This window comes from Physeter macrocephalus, chromosome 20 (genome assembly GCF_002837175.3).
Source record: "Physeter macrocephalus isolate SW-GA chromosome 20, ASM283717v5, whole genome shotgun sequence".
Lineage (NCBI taxonomy): Eukaryota > Metazoa > Chordata > Mammalia > Artiodactyla > Physeteridae > Physeter > Physeter macrocephalus.
Genome location: NC_041233.1, coordinates 76955247 through 76973505, shown reverse-complemented (window position 1 = coordinate 76973505; position 18259 = coordinate 76955247). Strand labels below are relative to the sequence as shown.

Here is an 18259-nt window from a genome sequence, read left to right as displayed (position 1 = left end):
CTGTGTGCTTTGGAAAGGTCCCTCGACTTTTGTCAGGCAGAGAATTCCCTCCACGCCAAGCTGAGAGCGAGGTGTTTTTACAAGTCCTGTCCTGAGTGTGTGCTGGCCAGAATGCACACCACAGAAAGAAAATGTTTGTTTTCTAATTGTGAGCTTGCCGGGAGGCCCCTCGCCATTCATTGGCTTCCGCACCTTCTGTGTCCAGGCGGGCCGTCTGCCACCCGGGGCCTGGTGCAGAAACAGCGTTTGCCACGATGTGGCCTGGGCAGAGAGGGGCTCCAGACCACGGGGTTGGCCACCATTCAGAGGTCGTGCCCACAGCGTCCCGGGACCTTAGGGCTGTGCGGACACACAAGTCGAGCCCCCGGGGCCAACCCAGTGGGTCCTTCCTTCCCACCCCACCGGGCTGCACTAGCACCTTCTGTGAGCCGGCCCCTGAGCCAGGCGGTGGGGTGCGGGGTCGGGGCCGCAGGGGACCAGCAGGGGACACCTGGGCTCAGGCTTGCTTCTGCAGGGGATGACGCTCCTGCAGGGTTCTAGTGGATGAGGAGGAGCCCGCCAGGTGACGGGTGCTCAGGAAACATTTGTGGCCTCTGCAGCAGTGAGCTGAGGAAGAAGGCCCAGGAAGGCAGGGACTTCCTAGTAACTGCCAGGGCCATCCTTCCACCCCTCAGATATGTCCTGCCCTCCCCTGGCTGTTTGATTCTAGAGCCTGGGATCTGGGAAGAACCTCAAGTGTCCAGTGCCAAATCCGAGGTGCTCCCTGGGCCCCAGAGGCTCCTCCCTTCAGGCAACTTCATTTTCTGCTCTCAGGCCTCGGCGACCCAGCTTCCCTATCTGGGTTGTGTGGCCGGCGTTGCCCTTCTTCCTGAGGTAGGGAAACAGTCCAGGCTCCAAAGGGCTGCCTCTTGTGGGGTCCAAAGGTAATAAGCATGTCACAGAAACGGGCTGGGCCCGACCCAGACCTGAGTGAGCAGGAAGTGGAGCTGGGCTGGGGCCTGAGCACGGCAATAGGGTGCCTGGAGCGAGGGCCCAGCTGCGCCCACTACCCTCGGCCACCTCCAGCACCTGCCTGGCACCCGACACCGGACCCGCAGCTCCGAGCCGGGGCAGCCCACCACCTGACCCTTTGGGCTCTGGGGCTCCTTACGAGAGACGGTCCAGCCTTCATGGGAAACTCCGATTTACCAAAGATGGATTAAAGATAGGCCCCAAATGAGCCGGTGCCTTTTTCTCTTTTCTGAGATAGTTTAAAAAACAAAACCAAACCAAACCGCCACCCCAGGAAACCGCATGCCTCACCGCCCTGGTTGTCTCTGTGCCAGCTTCCAGCACAAGTGAGACTTAGAAAATTTCCAGGCCGCTAGCCACTCTCATGGCCTGGTGTTTTCTTGATACTTGGAGAGTTCTGCTCTCATGAAAGTGTCTGCTTGGGGGAGGAAATGCCTCCGCTTAGCCAGGGCCCTAGCCCAGCAGCTTGCAGCAGAGTGGCTGCAAGGCTCCAGAAGCCTGGGCCAGGCGAGGACCTGGTCTGCTCGTTCTGCCTGGCTGGTTGGGCTTGTTTATGCCCCTCTTTCTAGAGGGGTTTGAGGTGGTTCCCTAAAAATCAGTAACACAGAGAGATCCATGAATTGGATTACGAAGAGGGAGATAGCATTAGAAAGAGGAGAAGCAAATGAGCCAGCCTCGAAGGATGGTGCCGGAAGAGGGAAGCTGGGGGACTCTGTCACACTTCTTGTCTGAGAAGGGGAAGCACATGTGTGCCTTGGGGAGACGTGTTCTGTCCCAGCATGACGCTGAGAAGAAGTTTCACATGGGCACAACGATGAGGCCCTGGGCCGAGCAAGGAGAGGTCCCCAGCCACCACTGATCCGCAGTAAACGCGAGGCAGGCTGGTCCTGACAGGCGGACTCCCGACGGGATCGGACGGTCAGCCTCTGGGCAGCACCGGGCATTCCTGTTCTGGAAGGAACAGCAGTACCGACGAGCCAGTTGATACGGAGTGCTTTCACCTCCCGTCTCAGGTCTGTTCCTTGGAAGCAGAGCTTCAGCCGGGAATCTGGTCCCAGAGATTAGGAGGCCCTTGGGAGAAACCTGTAGGAAGTGAGGGAAGCAGACAGGCCAGGGAAGGGAGCCCTCAGCCTAACCCAGGGGGGCCCAGCAGTGTGAAGAGCACCTGGGATTTGACCCCCCAGGCCCGGGTCAGCTCCAGAACCCGTATCGGCCGGTCAGTGGCTGTGGGCTGTCCCGGGAGGAAGGGGCAGGGGAGCTGTGCCGGGCGCTGGAGAACGGGCTTCCACGGGTGGGGCCCCAGCAGCCCCGCTTCGCACCCATTTTCTCGTGGGACCCTTGCAGTGGCCCAGGGGGGCAGGCAGGCCAGTGACGACTGTTCATTTCCCAAATGAGGCGACTCTTGTCAGTGGAGGAGCCCGTCTCGGGCGAGTTCCTCCAACCCCAGACCCTGCATCCCGCGCTCCTCCCCTGGGCCACGCGCACCACGCTCCCGAGGCCTTCCCGGTTCAAGGGCAGGATGGGGCCCAGGGAGACGGGAGTGAGGAAAACAGCCTGTCCTCCTGAGGGCAAGACGACCAGGGGAAAGGGGGCTGCCGCTGCCTGCTCTCGGCCACGGCACCCCACAGTCCGCCTTGCTCTTGGCCCCGGGCTGCCTGCCCCAGGCTGGCACTTGGGGAGGGGACGGAGCTCATGGCCCAAGGCTCGGCAGGGTGGGTGGTGGCCGGCGTGCACAGAAGGACGGGGCCGAGTCCGTTAAGTTAATGTGAGATTCCCGAGGGGGGATTTGGTTTTCAGATTGCAGCTCAAGGCAGAGGTGCCCGCAGCTGGCGAGGGGCTGCGTCCCCCTCGGCCTCTTCACAGTGTGGGCGCTCGGGGCTGGGTGTGGACGGGAGCCGGGCCTGGACCGCAGGGTGCTCTCACTACCCGGGTCTGGTGGGCCTCTGTCTGCAGTGAGGGCTGCACAGAGTTCCGGCAGGGCTGAGCCCAGAAGAAGACTTTGTCTCAGTCCCCAGGGCCTGGCCAGGAGCCTGTCAGCCAGAAGGAGGGGATGGGAGCAGGCATCTGCACAGAAGGGCTGTGCAGAGAAGGGCCATTGCTCCTGACTTGGGGAGGCTGGGTGGGTGGACTGAGACTCTGCTGCCTGTACCTGAGGCCTGGCAGTGCTGATGGAAGCAACTTGACTTTCAGGGGCTCCATTCCAGAGTCGCTCCAGACTCTAGGACTGGGGTGCTGCTGAGCAGTGTCTCCAGCCACTAGCCTGAGGCCACATGGATGTTTCTCTCTGAGCTTTGTTACCTGGGCAGGCCCGCGCCCAAGCAGGCGGCCCATCCCTGGGCCAAGGCCGGGTCTCAAGAGAACAGAGTCTGGCACAGGGGGGACTGTCTGTCCCAAAGCGGCCATTTCACCCTGGAAAGATGTGTTCACACAGTGCTTTGAACTTGTTCGAAGCTTTGCAGCTTTCCCCAGACGTTTTTGAGGGCACACAGGCCTCCAGGCCTCCAACAGGCCTGTGCAGCATTCCTGCATGGGAGCTGGGCTTTGGGGAGCGCGGGGCGCCGGGAGAGGCTGGGCGGGACCCTGCCCCCAGGGCCGCGCCCTGGATGCCAACGCAGGATGGGCCCTCCTGGGATGGAGCCTGGGCAGGACACGCACACACTGCCCCTTTGTGCAGGTCACATTCCTCCCCGGCAGGTGGGGCGTGCCACCGGCTGGGACATTCAGCAGGTTTTCACTGTGGCTGAAACAGCTGAGTCTTGAGTCAACAACGTTTTCAACGTGACGCTGGCTTTGTAGCCAAGGAGTTAGGTGCCTTTGAGGACTGTCAGAGGGTGGGGTTCAGTGGCATCCTGGGGTTTGCTCGTGACAACATTAACTCACCAACCAAACCTTGCAGCTTCTTGCCCTGCTGCAAAGCAGAAAGGACCCAGTTACTCCAGACATTCAGAACGGGGGTCGCCCGGCTGCCCTTGGCCCAGCCCTTATTTGTCAGGTGGGCCAAGGCCCAGAGGTTGGAAGGTCTTGTCTGAAGCCATCAGGCCTGTGTGTGGCGGAACCCAGGACTGTAACAGCCTCTCTGACCTCAGCCCTCGCCAGGGCACCCTTGAGGCAAAAAGCTGCATCTCTGAAAGTTTCCCTCAAACTGGGGTCCCCAGCACCCTGCTGCTGGCATGGCTGCTGTTTAACATGATTAGAGCCCAGACACACGCTGTCACGTTTGCCATGAAGTCAGGCACCCGCCTGCACCTTACTTAACACATGTTCGTAGGGCTGAGGGCATCAGGGTCTCGGCATCACCTGTGACCCATTCACAGCACGTTGGGTTTACGCTGGGCGCTGTTATTTGTAACGGGGGTCACACTGCCATTCGCGGAAATTCCTTACACACCGCTGCTTCTATAGGCCCGGGCTGAGCCATCGTCTCTCTTTCTTGTCTCCCTACCCAGTTCTCCTTTCGTCCTGGCTCAGGTCCAGGCCAGTCAGGAGAACGGCTAGGAGGCAGAGGGGCCTCAGGGACCCTCCCGTCGCAGGCATCTGGGGCCTCTGCCCACACACAGCGTTAGGTTTGTGTTCTGACCTGAGGACACGGAGGATCTTGGGGGCCGTTTTGCACGAGGAGCTGCCTCCGGCCCTCTGCTGTGGCAGCGGAGGGAACGTGCCCTGTGCGGACCGGGGCCTCAGCGAGCCCCAAGTGGCCCAGGAGGGGCACCGTGAGGGTCCCCGGTCTGGCTTCCACCACGACCTGGGCCAGCATCTCAAGTCTGATTGGTGGCCCAGCCCTTCTTTCCTCAATCCCAGAGCCCCCCCACCCCCACCCCGCCAGTACCCCAGCCTCCCTTTCTCAGTTAATCAAAGGATTCCAAGACAAGCAACTCCATCAGAGCCGTTTCCGCCATGGCACCGGTGGGGACGGTGAGCGCGCGGACGGCAGGCCCGGCCACTTTCCTCCAGAGAGAGCGCCTTTCATTTTCCATCTGCCAAGCCTGTTGCAGCAGCTTGCCCGCTGTGACGGCCGGTGGTCACCTTTATTTCAAAGTGACGTACAGACACTGCTGCCTGTGAAAGTACCGGGGCCCTTGGGACAGGCCTGTGACCTCCGCATCGGCAGACGTGCAGTGCTCCCCGCGCCCCCAAGTCCCCAGCATGTACAGGGAGGAAGCCAAAGCCCGGACTCCCTCCTGCTGCCCTAGGCACACGTCTCTCCTGTCTCGTCCTGAGAAGGCACAGCACTGCTGCTGGTCCTGTTGGGGACCGGTGGGGCTGGGCCGTGGGCACCCTCGTCTGCACAGCTCTCCGTCCTGACTCTGTGCTCAGCCGGGAGAGCAGGTGTGCAGCTGAACCCATCTGTGCGCAGTGCCGGGCCCGCCCCCTCTTGGGAGTGAGTGGCCCCAAGCACCCTTGGGCCGTGTTCAAGCTCTGCCCGCCACGGGCAGGCCCTAGGCTGCCTCCTCCGGGCTGGCCCCTGGCAGAGGCAGAGCCTGCGGGTGCAGAGCCCTGGGCAGCTGCATTCTCTCACGGGGGCCTCAAAGGGCCCTGTGGGACAGGCAGGGACCACCACTCGCCTCTTACAGATGAGGCAGCCGAGGCCTAGGGAGGCTGAGGGGTCTCTCCGCGGCCCCCAGCTGTGAGCCCGGCCCCTTCCCCAGCAGGGCTTAAGCATCCGTCACCTGAGTGCCTGTTGAGGGCACAGGAGCCCAGGGCTCACGTGGAAACCGGCCCCCTGGGTGGCTGCGATGTGCACCATGTGGATGTCAACCCGACCCTCCTGGCCCACGTCCCCTCCTGTCACAGCGAGAGGGTGGCATGGGCACCGTGCCCCCTTTGTGCAGCAGCGCGGCCAGGCGGTGTTTCCGTTTGCGTCAGTAAATCCACTCCCGCCGTGTTCTTCTAACGGCTAAAGAGGCTTCCCTTGTCTGAAAAGACATGCTTTATGGAAGCCTTATCGCAGGGAATCTGGGCCACTTCTTTTCAATTTAACAGCGTGACGAGGAACGTTCATGTCACTGAATTTCTGCATGCGTCCGGATTGTGTTCTTCACATAAAAATTCTAGAAGTGAAATTGCCTGATGCAGGGTTCAGATCCGTTTTCGGAAAGGTTGTGTGTGAAGGGCTCTGGGCGTGGCCCTGCTCCCCCCGCCCCCCCGCAGTGCCCCCAGAACTGGGTGTTAGCAAGCTGGTCCTCTCCTCTTTGCCAATTTGCAGATGAATAACTGCACCTCGCATTTTCTTTACTAACATGGTGTTCACCGACCAGGGGTACTTCTTCACACGTTATCCCTGTCCTTGCCCAGGTCGGGGAGGAGGCCGGGACTTGGGTGGTCTTCCGCTGCCCGGCGGGCCCACCAGCAGATAGCCCCAGGGGCCTGGGCCTGGCTGGCTGGGGCGTGAGGTCCTCGGGTTCCGGGAACGTGATCCTGAGTGACGTGTGTGTCTGTCTCGCCCACAGAACTGTCAGACCTTCAGCAGCCTCAGCTGCCTGAGCGCAGGGACGGAGGACCGCGGCCCTCACAGCCCCTTCGCCCTCCACATCAGCAGCACCAGGTCCTGGACCGCCTTGCTCTCGGCCGCCGGCACGGGGGGCAGGACCCCCGCCGGGACCCCGATCCCCGAGCCTCTGCCCCCGGCCCTGGACGACCACCCCGCCTGCCAGGAGGAGCCGTGCTGCGAGGAGGCGGGTGGCTGCGCCCTCGGCGAGGGCTGCGGCAGGCGTGGGGAGCCGGGCGCGGCCTGGCGGGACCGCGGGGCCGTCCGCAGTAGCCCCTGCTCCCTGGACGGCGAGCTGGACATTGAGCAGATAGAGAACAACTGAGAGGCCCCGGTTGGCGGCGCGGCAGGCAGGGCAGGGGGTGCGCTAGAACCCACGGGCCTCCCGCCACCTCCCCACCCCCCGACCCCGCTCCCGCCGGGCGCTGGGCGGGGCCCCCGGGGGAGCCCCACGCCTGGGCCTGATCTGCGCTGCCTGGAAGGCCTCGGGGCCCAGGAGCGAGCCCACCACCTCCCCAGACGCCGTCCCGCCCGCGGGGTCCTGGCCCGGCTCCAGCCGCCTGGCCGGGCCTGCGGTGCAGGGTCTCAGCCTTTCACCAGCACCACACCCACGCTCCGTGGAGCTGCCACGGCCGGGAGAGAAGCCTCTTGGTTTCGGTCTCCTTCCCCCTCTTTCCCGTGGGACATCGGCGCAAGCGTCCCACCGTCCCCGCTGGGCGGTCCCGTGGCGCTGCGGCAGGGCCGGCCCGCTCTACGAGCTGACCGCCGGCCCGGGTTTCCGCCCGGGCTCGGGTCCCTCCGCGGGGGTCACGGCCCTTCTCGGCCTCCTGCTCAGGTTCAGTGGCGGGGGGAGTCGGCCCACAGCGCCCTCCCCGCCTCAGTCGTATTCCGTGCCTTCTCTCCCAGGTCTCCCGCTTGGGGCCTGGGCGGGGTCGGGAGAGGCTTCCTTCTGTGGTGACACCAGAACCGTTTAGCCTTAATGCCAAGTGCGGGGGACAGCGGCCCTGGGCTGCCGGGCGGCCTCCACATCTGGACTCTCAGGGTCCAGGGAACAACTCGGGGCGCTCGTTAGAGGCCGTCTAGTTGCGTAGACATCTGGTGGCTCTGCTGGCCGAAAAGGCAGAGCCACGAGCCCCTCCTGCGGCGTGGACGGCCTGGCCCCGGGCTCCCTGCCGCCCTGGGGGCTGCTCTGGCACGGTCGTGACCAACCTGTCATGGAGTGTCAGGTGAGTGGAGCGATGTCACCATAAAAGGGCGACCTCTTGAAAACGTCCTCAGGAAGCAGGACTTCTGTGCAGGCGCACAGCCCCAAGCGCTGCGCTCGTTTCGGGACGGAGGGCGTCCGCTGGCCGCTCCGGGGCCCCGCAGCCTTCACGCGCAGGCTCGTTGTCGGTGGGCCAGGTGGGCCGGAGAGCAGAGGGCGGCGAGTGCCTCTCCCCGCCGCAGGCATAGAGCGAGACGCGCGCGCACCCTCCCCGGCTCCGGGCCCCCCGCCCCCCGCGCCCCGGGGTTGCTGAGGAGCCCCACCCCCCGACGTCTCCCTCCCAGACGGCTCCTCTCCAGCCCCGCTTGCACACATGCCACCTGGGCTCTGCTGCCTTGGAATCTGGCTTTTAGCAGCTTGGCGCCTTCCTCAGACGATAGCAGTTGGGTCGGCGTGTGAGCGAGCGGCTCTTTTTCCCGTGAGGCTAAACGCATCTGTGCGTTCTCTGGAGTTCGCTGCGGTGACAGAGGCTCTCTCGGAGTCACTTTCACGGCGGATGCCTCACCGCTGCAGGTCGAGTACAAGTGGCTCTCACTTTCTTTCCACTGAGGAGAGAGACAGTATTTGGGAAACTTTACTTAAACCTTTACTTTTTTTCCATCAAAAGCGAGGGGGCTCAAGTTCTCATTTATACTTGGCTTTTCTTAATAATCAGCCATAAGATGCTTGCAGAAAACCCCAACTCCGTGGCCCCCCAAGATTGTGTTGAAAGCCTCAGGTTGTAGAGTGTGACGGGTGTGCGGGCGCTGGGCAGGTCCCTCCAAAGGCACGTTCCCCTGGGGAGTCGGACCAGGCAGCCGGCGGCTCTGGGTGGGGAAGGACATCTCACCTGACCGCCGCTTGGTGGCTCGTCGTCTTAGAGCTGATCCAGAGGAGGCTGGGGCAGCTGTTCGGTGGCGTCCAGCGACCAACGTATGAATTCAGAGTACATGCTGGCGCCTCACGGCCTCAGAAAGCCCGGGGTGGGAGGTGTTGACACCTGGCCCGCACCAAGAGTGGCCATAGAGGGCGCATGCAGGACAGCAGTCCTAACTGGGGAAGGACAAGCAGGACCCCACCTGCCTCACCCACCGAGAGGGGCGAGACTCAGCCAGGATGGGCCTTTCCTCGGGGCCGGGAGGGGAGGCACATGGCGGTGGGTGGGTGTCACGGGCCTGTGGTGCAGGTGACGCCCTTGGACCCTGCCGGTCACCTCCCCCCTTCCCAGGCCTGGTGGCAGGGAAGGACAAGCAGTGGCCCCATCGTCCCCACCTCCCCGCAGGCTGGTCCTATCAACCCAAAAGGCAGAAGGGATCCCAGCCCAAGGTAGGGTTTGGCCCTTTCCAGCCGCCTCAGGCCTCTCCTGGCTGTTCCTGCCCCAACCGAAGCTCCTCGCCAAAGCCCACACAGCAGCAGGGAGGGGAGAGGATGGCCAGTGACCCTCTCAGAGAAAGAGATGGCCTTCGGTGGCTTCACGTCGGTCTTAATTGAAGAGCGCAGACCTCGTCTAGAAGGTGCTGCCACGCTGCCAGAGACCCATCTGTGCTCTGCTCCTCTGGCACCGGGAATGTGGTCTTGGAGGGAGGCTGCCTCTGACCCCAGGGGGCTGCCCCTGGGGGGCAGCAGGCGGCCTGGTGGGCTCCCCGCAAGCCTCACTTCTGCTGGGGCCCTGCCTCTTGCAGCCCATGAACTCCCGCCTCTGAGGAAGTTCAGAGCCGGGAGGGAGGGCCGTGCCAGGCCGTCCGCCGGCCCCCGGGGGCCCTGAAGGACAAGAACGGGGTCGTGGATGGGGGGGGGGGGGGGCGGGGGCTTCCTGTCATGGGGCATCCCTGCTCACTCCAGAGGGAGCGCCTGCTAGAGCCGCTGGACTGACGGGCTGCTGCCTGTGAGGGCCGGGCCGGGGGCCAGGGCCACAGCCTCGCCGTTTACATTACCGCAAACCCTCTTGCCTTACTCACGGTGGAGGCCTGGGTCCAGCCCAGGGCCCACAGGCAGACACGACATCCAGGCCACAGGAGAGCTTGTTCTGATCATGCATACGAATTTTCATTCTCAGAAAGCCTTACTTTTCAGCAAAATTTTTGTAGCAGCAAAGTCTGGTGAATTTGTACGCGAAAAGAAAATTTACATAAAGGAGAAGTCCACCTTAGAAAAAGAACAAACCCAACATCCAAATGGGGCTCCAGGCAGGGCTGGCGTGTGCGTTTCCGCGCCCTGCTGGAACTGCCGGGGGCCTCAGCGCAAGCCCCGGATGCCCCGCCGCGGGCTCAAGTCGCGTGTGCTCTGGCCTCGGGACCGGTCACCCGAACGATGACCGCTTCAGGCCCCGCGGCCTGGGGCGCGAGCGGTCCCCCCGGCGCTGGGGCGGCAGCCTCCGCGTAGGCAGTTGTGCCGCGTCTTGCCACGGCCACACCGTTGGCCAGACCCCTCCCATTGGTGCCAGAGAAAACCATTCCTCTTGAAAGAGAAAAGAAGAGAAAAAGAAAGATTTAAAAAAAAAAAAAAAAAAAAAAAATCCCAGACCGCAGCGGAGATCTTGTAGCCTAGGTAGGATAGTCTGACCTTCTAGCATAGTCTCTTTGGCAAAGAAATTGTGTTTCAGTGCGGGGTGGGGGGGGCGACGCCCCGGGGTGCGGGGACGGCGAGTCGGCGGTCTCTGGGGCCGTGTGTGCTTTCCCAGCCGTACCTCGTGGGCACTGGGGAGCCTCAGGAAGTGTGGCGGCCAGGACGGGCAGTGTTGGGCCAGGCCCCTGCCCGGGGCGAAGCGCTGGGTGCAGAGGCGCTGGGTCTGTCCCCCACCTCCACCCACCGCAGCCTGTCCTCCGCACGGGCCGCGACTGTCTTGCACTAGAGCCGCTCTAGTCTCTCAGGAATTTGCTTGTTACTTTTACTGTGTAAATAAAGCTTCCTGGTTCAATACCCAGCTGCTGGGAGCCGGCTGTGTGCTTTCTGTTGGGTGTGGCAGATCGGAGGGTCCCCCCTCTGCCTTTGGGACCCTTCGCTCTGGACCGGCACGGGCAGAGCCTGGGCCCTTCTGTCCCCTCCGAGCCTCAGGGTCAGGTCCGTAAAATGGGGAGAGTGGACATCTCAGAGCTGTCGAGAGGCTCAGGTGCAGGAGGCTGTGAGCGGCCACGACGGGCATGCTGGCCACTGCCACGGCTGCGATCCCGGGGGCCCCCAGCACCGGGGCGGTTAGTCCCTGTGTGTTCCGGGTGGAGATGCCTCTGCCAGGCAAGGCCACGCAGCAGTTGCTCCAGGATGCACTGCTGCAGGGCGCCTGGCCTGGAGCCCTGTGGGCCTGCGGGGCCCCCTGCCCACCAGGGTAGCCAGGGAGGGGGGCGCAGGCTGGGACCCCACGCTCCTCGGAGGGCAGCACGGCTCAGATCTGTGCTCCTCGGGCCGAGGGGTCGCCAGCGCTCACGGCTCAGCTCAGAGTGGGCTCCAGGGCACACGGTCCCTGTGCCTGGCCCCCAAGTCAGGGACCCCCCGCTAACCAAGCTCAGGAGACCAGGATGTTCGCAGCCTCGAGGACAGGCTGAGGGAGGCTTCTGTCATTTCTATAACCCAGGGTTGGCCCACATCATCTGACCGCAGAGGTTTTGCCTGGAGATCTGTTAGGTCCTGAGGGGATGCCCCCTCTGGGAACGAGACACAAGAGCACCCAGTCCAGACTGTTCTTGTTTTCTCTTTAGCAGCCGTTCCTTCTTCAAACAGAATGGTCCACGAACGTCTAGTTCACGAAGCAGGTGAAGCAAGGCTGCTGTGGCTGAGGCTGGGGGTGAGAGGCGCAGCCTTGCAGCCCCAAAGCCCAGGGGCCCCGGGACCCAGCCTCACGTCCCCCATGACCAGCAGGGGAGGCTTCCACAGAGTGGCCCCGGATGGACCTACAGCCCTAAGAGCCCCTTACCTGCCCCGCTCGGGTGACAGGCCTGGCTGCGCTCGGGTCTGGATCTGGGCCTGGTGCCGGCCCTGCTGCCGGGGCACGGCCCGGGTGGAGCATCTATCTGCCCCGCTCAGCTCACCCAGTGCTTCCTCCCCTGTGGCAGGGGGAGGACACCATCTTGGGCACAGGCTCTGGGGCTCACTGGGCAGCGGCTCAAACGCCCTGCCGTTGGGTCCGGCTGCAGGTCTCTGGACCTGGCCCCGTTCTGGACCGCCTGCAGCTGACACGGGTACCGTCTGTGGGCCACCAGGACATACTCTGGCTCCAGGCAGCCTCCTCATATGCAGACAGAGCTTGTAACACTCTCGGGGCTTAAATGAGGGAGTCAACACCAAAAAAACCCCGGTACCACACTAGACAGACAGTACAATCCAGACTGTGTTAAAACATTTCTCTCCACGTGGAAAGAGGGGTGAAAGGAAATGCATCCAAATATTAACAGTGGTCAGGCGCTGAGTGACTTGTGTGGTTCCTCTGTAAACTTTTCTGTTAATGTTCCTATAGTAACACATATTGCTTTTATAATCTTATTTTTTTTAAAAATCAAAACTTAAGAAAAAAATGGGATGATACAGAGTGTCCAGTTTGTTTATCATCTAAAGCGGGACAGTTCTGAGCGGGAAAGCGGGCCCTAGTGGAAACTCCCGCTGGGTGGGAGGTGGCCCCGTGAGCACCCAGCAGGCAGCCACGCGTGCCCCTCCCAGCGTCCCCGCCCCTGCACCCCTTCCTCCCGCCGCTGTCCGCCCACCTCCCCGAGAGGGGCAGCTGGCCCAGCGGGTAGGCCAGGCCTTTGCACGGACCTCGTTACCTGATCTGAGGAGGAGAGAAGCGCCGCAGCTGTCTGGGCCCCGTGGCGGGCACACGCCTGCCGGCGAGGACTCGGACCCCTCAGCCTGGCTCCAGCTCCCGCAGGGCAGCGAGAAGATGGTGTGGATGTCCTCCCGGTGCCACGCCCCTCTCCTCTCCCGTGCGAGTCTGGCCGGAGCCGCCGTTGCCCTGCCCCAGGGTCAGCCTGGGGCTTTCTTGGGACCCGGATCCAGCCAGGCCTGGACTTGGAAGCCTCGTAGATGATAAACTCTTGCTGGATTAACCCAGTTTGAATCGGGTTTTCATGCAGGGCTGGTACCGTGTGGACGCTTGAGTTGGGAGATCTGGGGGTAGGTGAGGCCCTTGTGCCCCCGTCCTGCCCTCTTCTTCGCCCCACCCGTCCCTACCCCTTCCAGCAGCTCTGCTGGGTGCCCCCAGAGCCTGGAGTGTCTGCTGGCCCTGTGGCAGGTCTGGTGCGCGTCTCCTGACCACAGACAGCTCCTCAGACCACCGCCAGCCCTGAACTCCAGCCCTACCCGTGGCCTGTGGCTCCGTCTATCTCTGGCCTGAGAACTGTCCTGCTTGCGGGTGGGGAAGGAGGGTGGGCACCAGGCCAGGGCCCGACAGCTGGAAGGACCCAGGGGTGAGGTAGGCCATCCTCACTTCTGGGCGGCCCGCAGCGCGGCAGCAGGACAGGGGTCAGCATCCCCAGTGGGGCAACGGGGCAGCCTGGCCTGGCCGGGCCTCGTCCCTGGCAGGGCTCAGGGAAGGATGAGACAGCTGAGGCTCGGGGGTACATGGGGCCCCCAGAGTAGGGCTGGACCTCAATCCCGAGGCACATTTCATCTCCACTGGGAGGATGCCCGGGTGCTCCTCGCCTGGAAAGTCACAGCCACCGGCGCCACCGCAGGTCATCCCCTGTGGAGGGATCGTGGAAGGGACTAGAAAGGGCATATGGGATGCAGGGTCAGACCTTGATCTGAGCCTCGGCTCTGCCCTTGCCAGCCGTCAGCCGGTACGCAAGTCAGTTTCTTTGCACCTCAGTTTCCTTATCTGTAAAACGGGGAGATGACAGTGTCCCCGTCACAGAACCCACAGCTCGGGGGGCGGGGGTGGGCAGCGTGTTCTCCGCCCAAAGCAGGGGTCTGCGCCTGCTGCCCCTCTGAGTCCCTCTCCGTCCTCACTCCCGGGTAGCAGCTCGCAAGGGGAGGCTCCGCTTGTCCATGGAGAGCGGGACCCCCCGCCTCCTTCCTCCAGAACCATACTGCCCTGCCTGCAAGTCCCTGCTGAGGACAGCAGGCAAGGGCAGCCCCCGAAAAAGGAAAGAAAGAAAAGAGGGAACAAACCCAACAGAGGGCTGCAGGCCCGTCCCCGCCCAGTCGCCTTCTGAGCCCTGGTGCCTGCTGCCCGCACGTGCTGGTCACCTAACAAGCTGGAATTAGGGGACCCCATCCAGGAGCAGGCCATCTGCATATCTGCCAGCTGACAGGCCAAACGCCCTCCTCCCTTGCAAGCCAATGACCCGAGCCTGGCCGGTGGCCTCTCGTCTTGATGAAAAGACTCAGCCACTACTACCATTTCTTCCTAATCCTGATTTAATGGCAGCCGGCCTGGCGGGCAAGGCCAGAGGACCGCACAGAGCCCCACCGGCCGTGGGCTCCCGTGCTGCGGACTCAGGTTCAGGACCAAGCGTTCTATCATCATCTGCCTTCATTTAATGGAAATCCTGTTACAGAAGACTCACGACTTCTTTCATGAGGAGTCGCCCAAGATTTGTCAGTGGGTTCTGGATGGATTTGGGGAGAAACAGAGCATTCAAGTTATCTGTTCTGCTGATTGATGCTGAAACCTGAAACTTGGGCTGTGAGTGAACCTGGGAAGCCCGCGGCTCACTGCCTGCCACCTCAGGCTGCTGCGTGAGGGAAGGCCCACGCCTGCCCTGTCCACCTGGGCCCCGTGGGGCCTCAGTTTCCCCCTCCATTAAACAAAGGGTTTGAGGCAGGCGAGGTGTCTCAGGGCCCTGGCCTCCTGATGTGCAGGGGCTCGAGTCCAGGGCAGGATCAGGGACAGTGCCTCCTCCCCGCCGCCCGCCCCACGCAGTCAGAGCCAGAGTCGCCGCAGGTCAGGGCAGAGTTGATTTAACCGTCAGTTTCCTGGGTGTGACACATTCAAGTCTATCGAGTTAAGGCTCCAGAAGATACCTTCCACCTGCCACCTGGATTCTAAAGGTTACAATTCTCGCTCTGAAGGACGGCAGTCTTGAAAGTGCCCCTGGGAGCCGCTCCATTTGGGCTCCAGAGGTGACTTGGGATAGGAAAGGTGGGCTGCATTGTTTGGGGGTTCGTGGGGAGCGCCGAGCAGTGCCTCTGACGCCAGGTGCGGGCAGGGGCCGCTGGGCCGTCCCGGCGAGGCTGGCTCGGCTCTGGCTGCAAGGGCTATGCTGGGGAGTCCCCGCTTTCTCCGGGCGCCTCCCCGAAACCCAAGTGCTGTTTGCAAAGGGGCAGCGGGCAAACGCCCGAGTCCGATTCGGTAGCGCGTTGAAGGGACTGGCCGACCGGAGAGAGAATGGGTTTGGGAATTCAACAGATGTGCCCCACCTCTCGACTTCACTAGGAAAGCACAGGCAGGGGACGGGCCAGCAGGTGGGGATGAGACGTCGCCCAGGAGGCTGGGAGAGGAGGAGGGAAGGGGGGCCGGCAGAGGGGGAGAGAGGGGGGCTGGTGGCTCAGGGGCAGGGCAGCCCAGAACTGCCTGGCCGGCACCTCTCGCTTGCCCGTCCGGGGCAGAGGGCGGAGGGCAGCGCCTCGGACGGCCTGGGCCCAGGGGCGGGTGGCGGGAGGCTAGGGGCCCTCCCAGCAGGCCCGTCACTTGTGCGCGTGCTGCAGCAGCAGGTCCACAGCCTCCGCGAGGTTGTCCACGTACCCATCAGCCTTTACCTGCGGGTGGTGCTCGTCACTGGGCCTGCAGAGAGCAGGGCCACAGGTCAGTGCATCAGTAACCCCAAGGTGACCCCTCTGGAGCCGCTGCCTCCCAGCATCTAGCACAGCCCTGGCCTTGCCCTCGGGAGACTTGCAGGCCCTTCTGTGCCCCACCAGGCGGGCTGGTCTCGGCCAACGGCTGTCCCTGTCCTCGCCGCGCCCCAGGCCCGGCCGCCGCAACTCAAGAGCACGCGCTCCTCCCCCCTGACTGTCCGTCCGCCTAGACTCCCCCCCGGGCCCCTCCCGTTGGAAGCTTGCTAGGAGCCCCGTGGCGGTGACCACTGGCCCCTGCTCCGTCCGTGCTGCCAGCAGAAGGTTCTCACCTCCGAGAGTAGGGCCCTGAGCTCAGTCCTTCTCTGAGTTTCCTGCCCAAACCCCAGGGGGCTCATGCACCATCTGCTCAGCGCCCTCAGAGGCTGCTCCCAGCCAGCAGAGGAAGGCTCCTGGCAGAGCTGCTCTCTGGCTGAGATTTGGGGGGCTAGAAGCGCCCAAAGCCTTCATCCATCCCCTGCTGTATTCCCTGAGGTCCCGCCGGATGCCGAGGACAAGGGGAGCGAGACCGCACGATGCGCGTGGGTGCCTACGGGGTCCGTGCAGCGCCAAGGGGACGCCGTGCGGGTGCTCCACGGTGGCCGGCTGCGGGCTGAGTCCTGAAGCAGAGCAGGGCTCCAGGTGGACACGTGGAGGGGGAGGAGAACTGTAATGGGGCTGGGGCCCCGGCCACAGGAGGCAGGAGGGGCTCGGGCCGGGCTCCAGGGAACGTCCCCCAGAGTCTTGACAGTTGCGGGAGGAAGGGGGCCGGGGCAGCCTGGAGGGCCGTGAACCAGAGCGTGGCGGCCTGGCGACAGGAAGGGCCACCCCACTGCTCGCGGGCTGGAGCTCGGCGGGGGCAGGGGCCACTCCGATTACCCCCAGGTCTGACCCAAGCGCCCTGGGGAAGCGCAAGGCGCCCCCGCCCGGCACCGGGCCCTGACCTCGGAAGCTCCCATCCTGGCCTGGAAGGAAGTGGTTGAAGTTGGCTCTGCCACCATCATTAGAGTCAAGTTGCCCCTTTGAAGGGTTTGGCATCTATGAAGCACGCGACCCTAAAATGCTGTCCTGGGTGACGGCACCTTTTCTTTGAAAGAGCTTTCAGCCCAGGAGCCTAGAGGCCCCCTCCCCAGGGGCTGTTGAGGCCTGGGACCTGGGCAGGGGGGAGGGGCGGGAAGTGCAGATACTCCTTATGGCTGAGGAGGGCCCACCGGTGACCCTGCGCAGTCTCCCTTCCTGCTGTAGTCCCCAGGAACGGCCCTCCCGCGTCTCACATCATTCGCTCCTTCCATCCTCGGGGAGGAGGGAGGTGCCCCCCTCTGACAGGTGAGGAAATGGGGGCTCAGCGAGGTTCAGAGACTTGCTCGAGGCCATGCCGCCAGGGGGCAGAGCCGGCATCTGACCCGGTTCCTCTGGTTCCCAGTGGCACTCTGGGTGCCAGAGCCTCCAAGGTCATGCACTGCCGCTGGACGCCCCCACCCCTCCAGGAAGGTCACAGTGGGCAGCGCCCCCTCCAGGCAGAGGCCACCTACAGATAGATGCCAGGGCGGCAGGCATCGCTCCTCTGGTCTCCTCGAGTGCGGCCGCCCTGCGGCGCAGGGATCGACACACTCACACACAGGTGCCGCGGAGGGTACACGACTCCCCCAGAGGTGAGGCCCCAAACATGAGCCTTGGGGACGAGGGCACAGGGACCCTCACCACCCCCCCACAGGATCAGCAGCTCTCTCCTGGCAGTGGAGGTATTTTAAGGGATCATTCTTTCATTCTTGCCAGATCCAGACAATCTGGTGAACATGGGAATTTAAGATCCACGTTATTCTGCATCAGTGCTGAAATACTCGCTTGTTAACAGCGAAAGGTTGTATGTGGCACACACTCTGGAACACCATGTGGGTACCTACTTGTGACACACAATTCCACTCCTAGGTATGCCACACGGCAAAAGCGCATCGACACGTTCACCAAAGACATGTACTAGAAGGTTCCGAGCAGCTTCAGTCGCAATAGCAAAAAGGCAGAAACTGCACAAATATCCATCAGCGGGAGAACAGAGAGACAGAGGGTGGTACGTGCACACGTCAGAACAGCCCAGGACAACACCACCCGCAGTGAATCACCTGCCATGCTGCAGTGTCTATCCACCACCCCCCTCCCCCAGACATCACGACGGGCAGAAAAACCAGGCGCGAAGAACCCAAACCAGACGACCCGTTTGTATCAGGTTCGGGAACGGGTACAACCAGCCTCCCGTGCAGAGGCCAGAAGATGGTTCCTTCCTGGGGGAACGGGATGGGGGTGCTAGCAGCGTTCTAGATCTTGACCTGGGTGGTGATTACAGGGGTGGCACATGGCGGAAAATGCATCACATTCTTCATTTTCAGTGCACTTTATATGCACATAAACATGCATATGTAACATACACTTGAGGTATGTTATACCTCGAAAATTTAATTAAAAAGGTCGCATATAATCTCACATATGTCAGGTGTCTATCTCCCATCACTGTGGCTATTCTCTATGGCCTATGGGTCAGATTCCTCCGGCAGCCTGTTTTCGTACAACCCTTGAGCTAAGAATGGTTTTCATACTTTTAAAACTTTGTAAAAAGAAGAAAATGTGCAACAGAGACCACAGGTGGCCTGTGAGCCTCAACCAGCTGCCTCTTGGGCCTCTGCAGCAAAGGCCTGGGGAGGCCTGGTCCCGGCCGTCCGCCCTCCGTGGGCCCCTTCCTTTCGGTCCTCCCAGCGGTGGGCGCTCAC

General features: G+C 62.7%; 1 protein-coding gene across 10 annotated transcripts in view; it reads left to right on the top strand.

Moving 5' to 3' along the window:
• The window catches only part of EEF1AKMT2 (EEF1A lysine methyltransferase 2), a 202441-nt gene that overhangs the window by 143985 nt on the left and 40197 nt on the right, over positions 1-18259 (top strand). Inside the window, exon 4 of one of the 10 annotated variants that reach the window (XM_055081114.1) lies at positions 17427-18057. The exons of 8 other annotated variants lie outside the window; for them this stretch is intronic. In XM_055081114.1, the coding sequence (XP_054937089.1) occupies positions 17427-17507 (81 nt within the window). In that variant the 3' untranslated portion in view covers positions 17508-18057. Of the gene's footprint in view, positions 1-6458; positions 6823-17426; positions 18058-18259 lie in introns of those variants that run through there. One more of the 10 variants, XM_055081113.1, reaches the window with a different exon arrangement.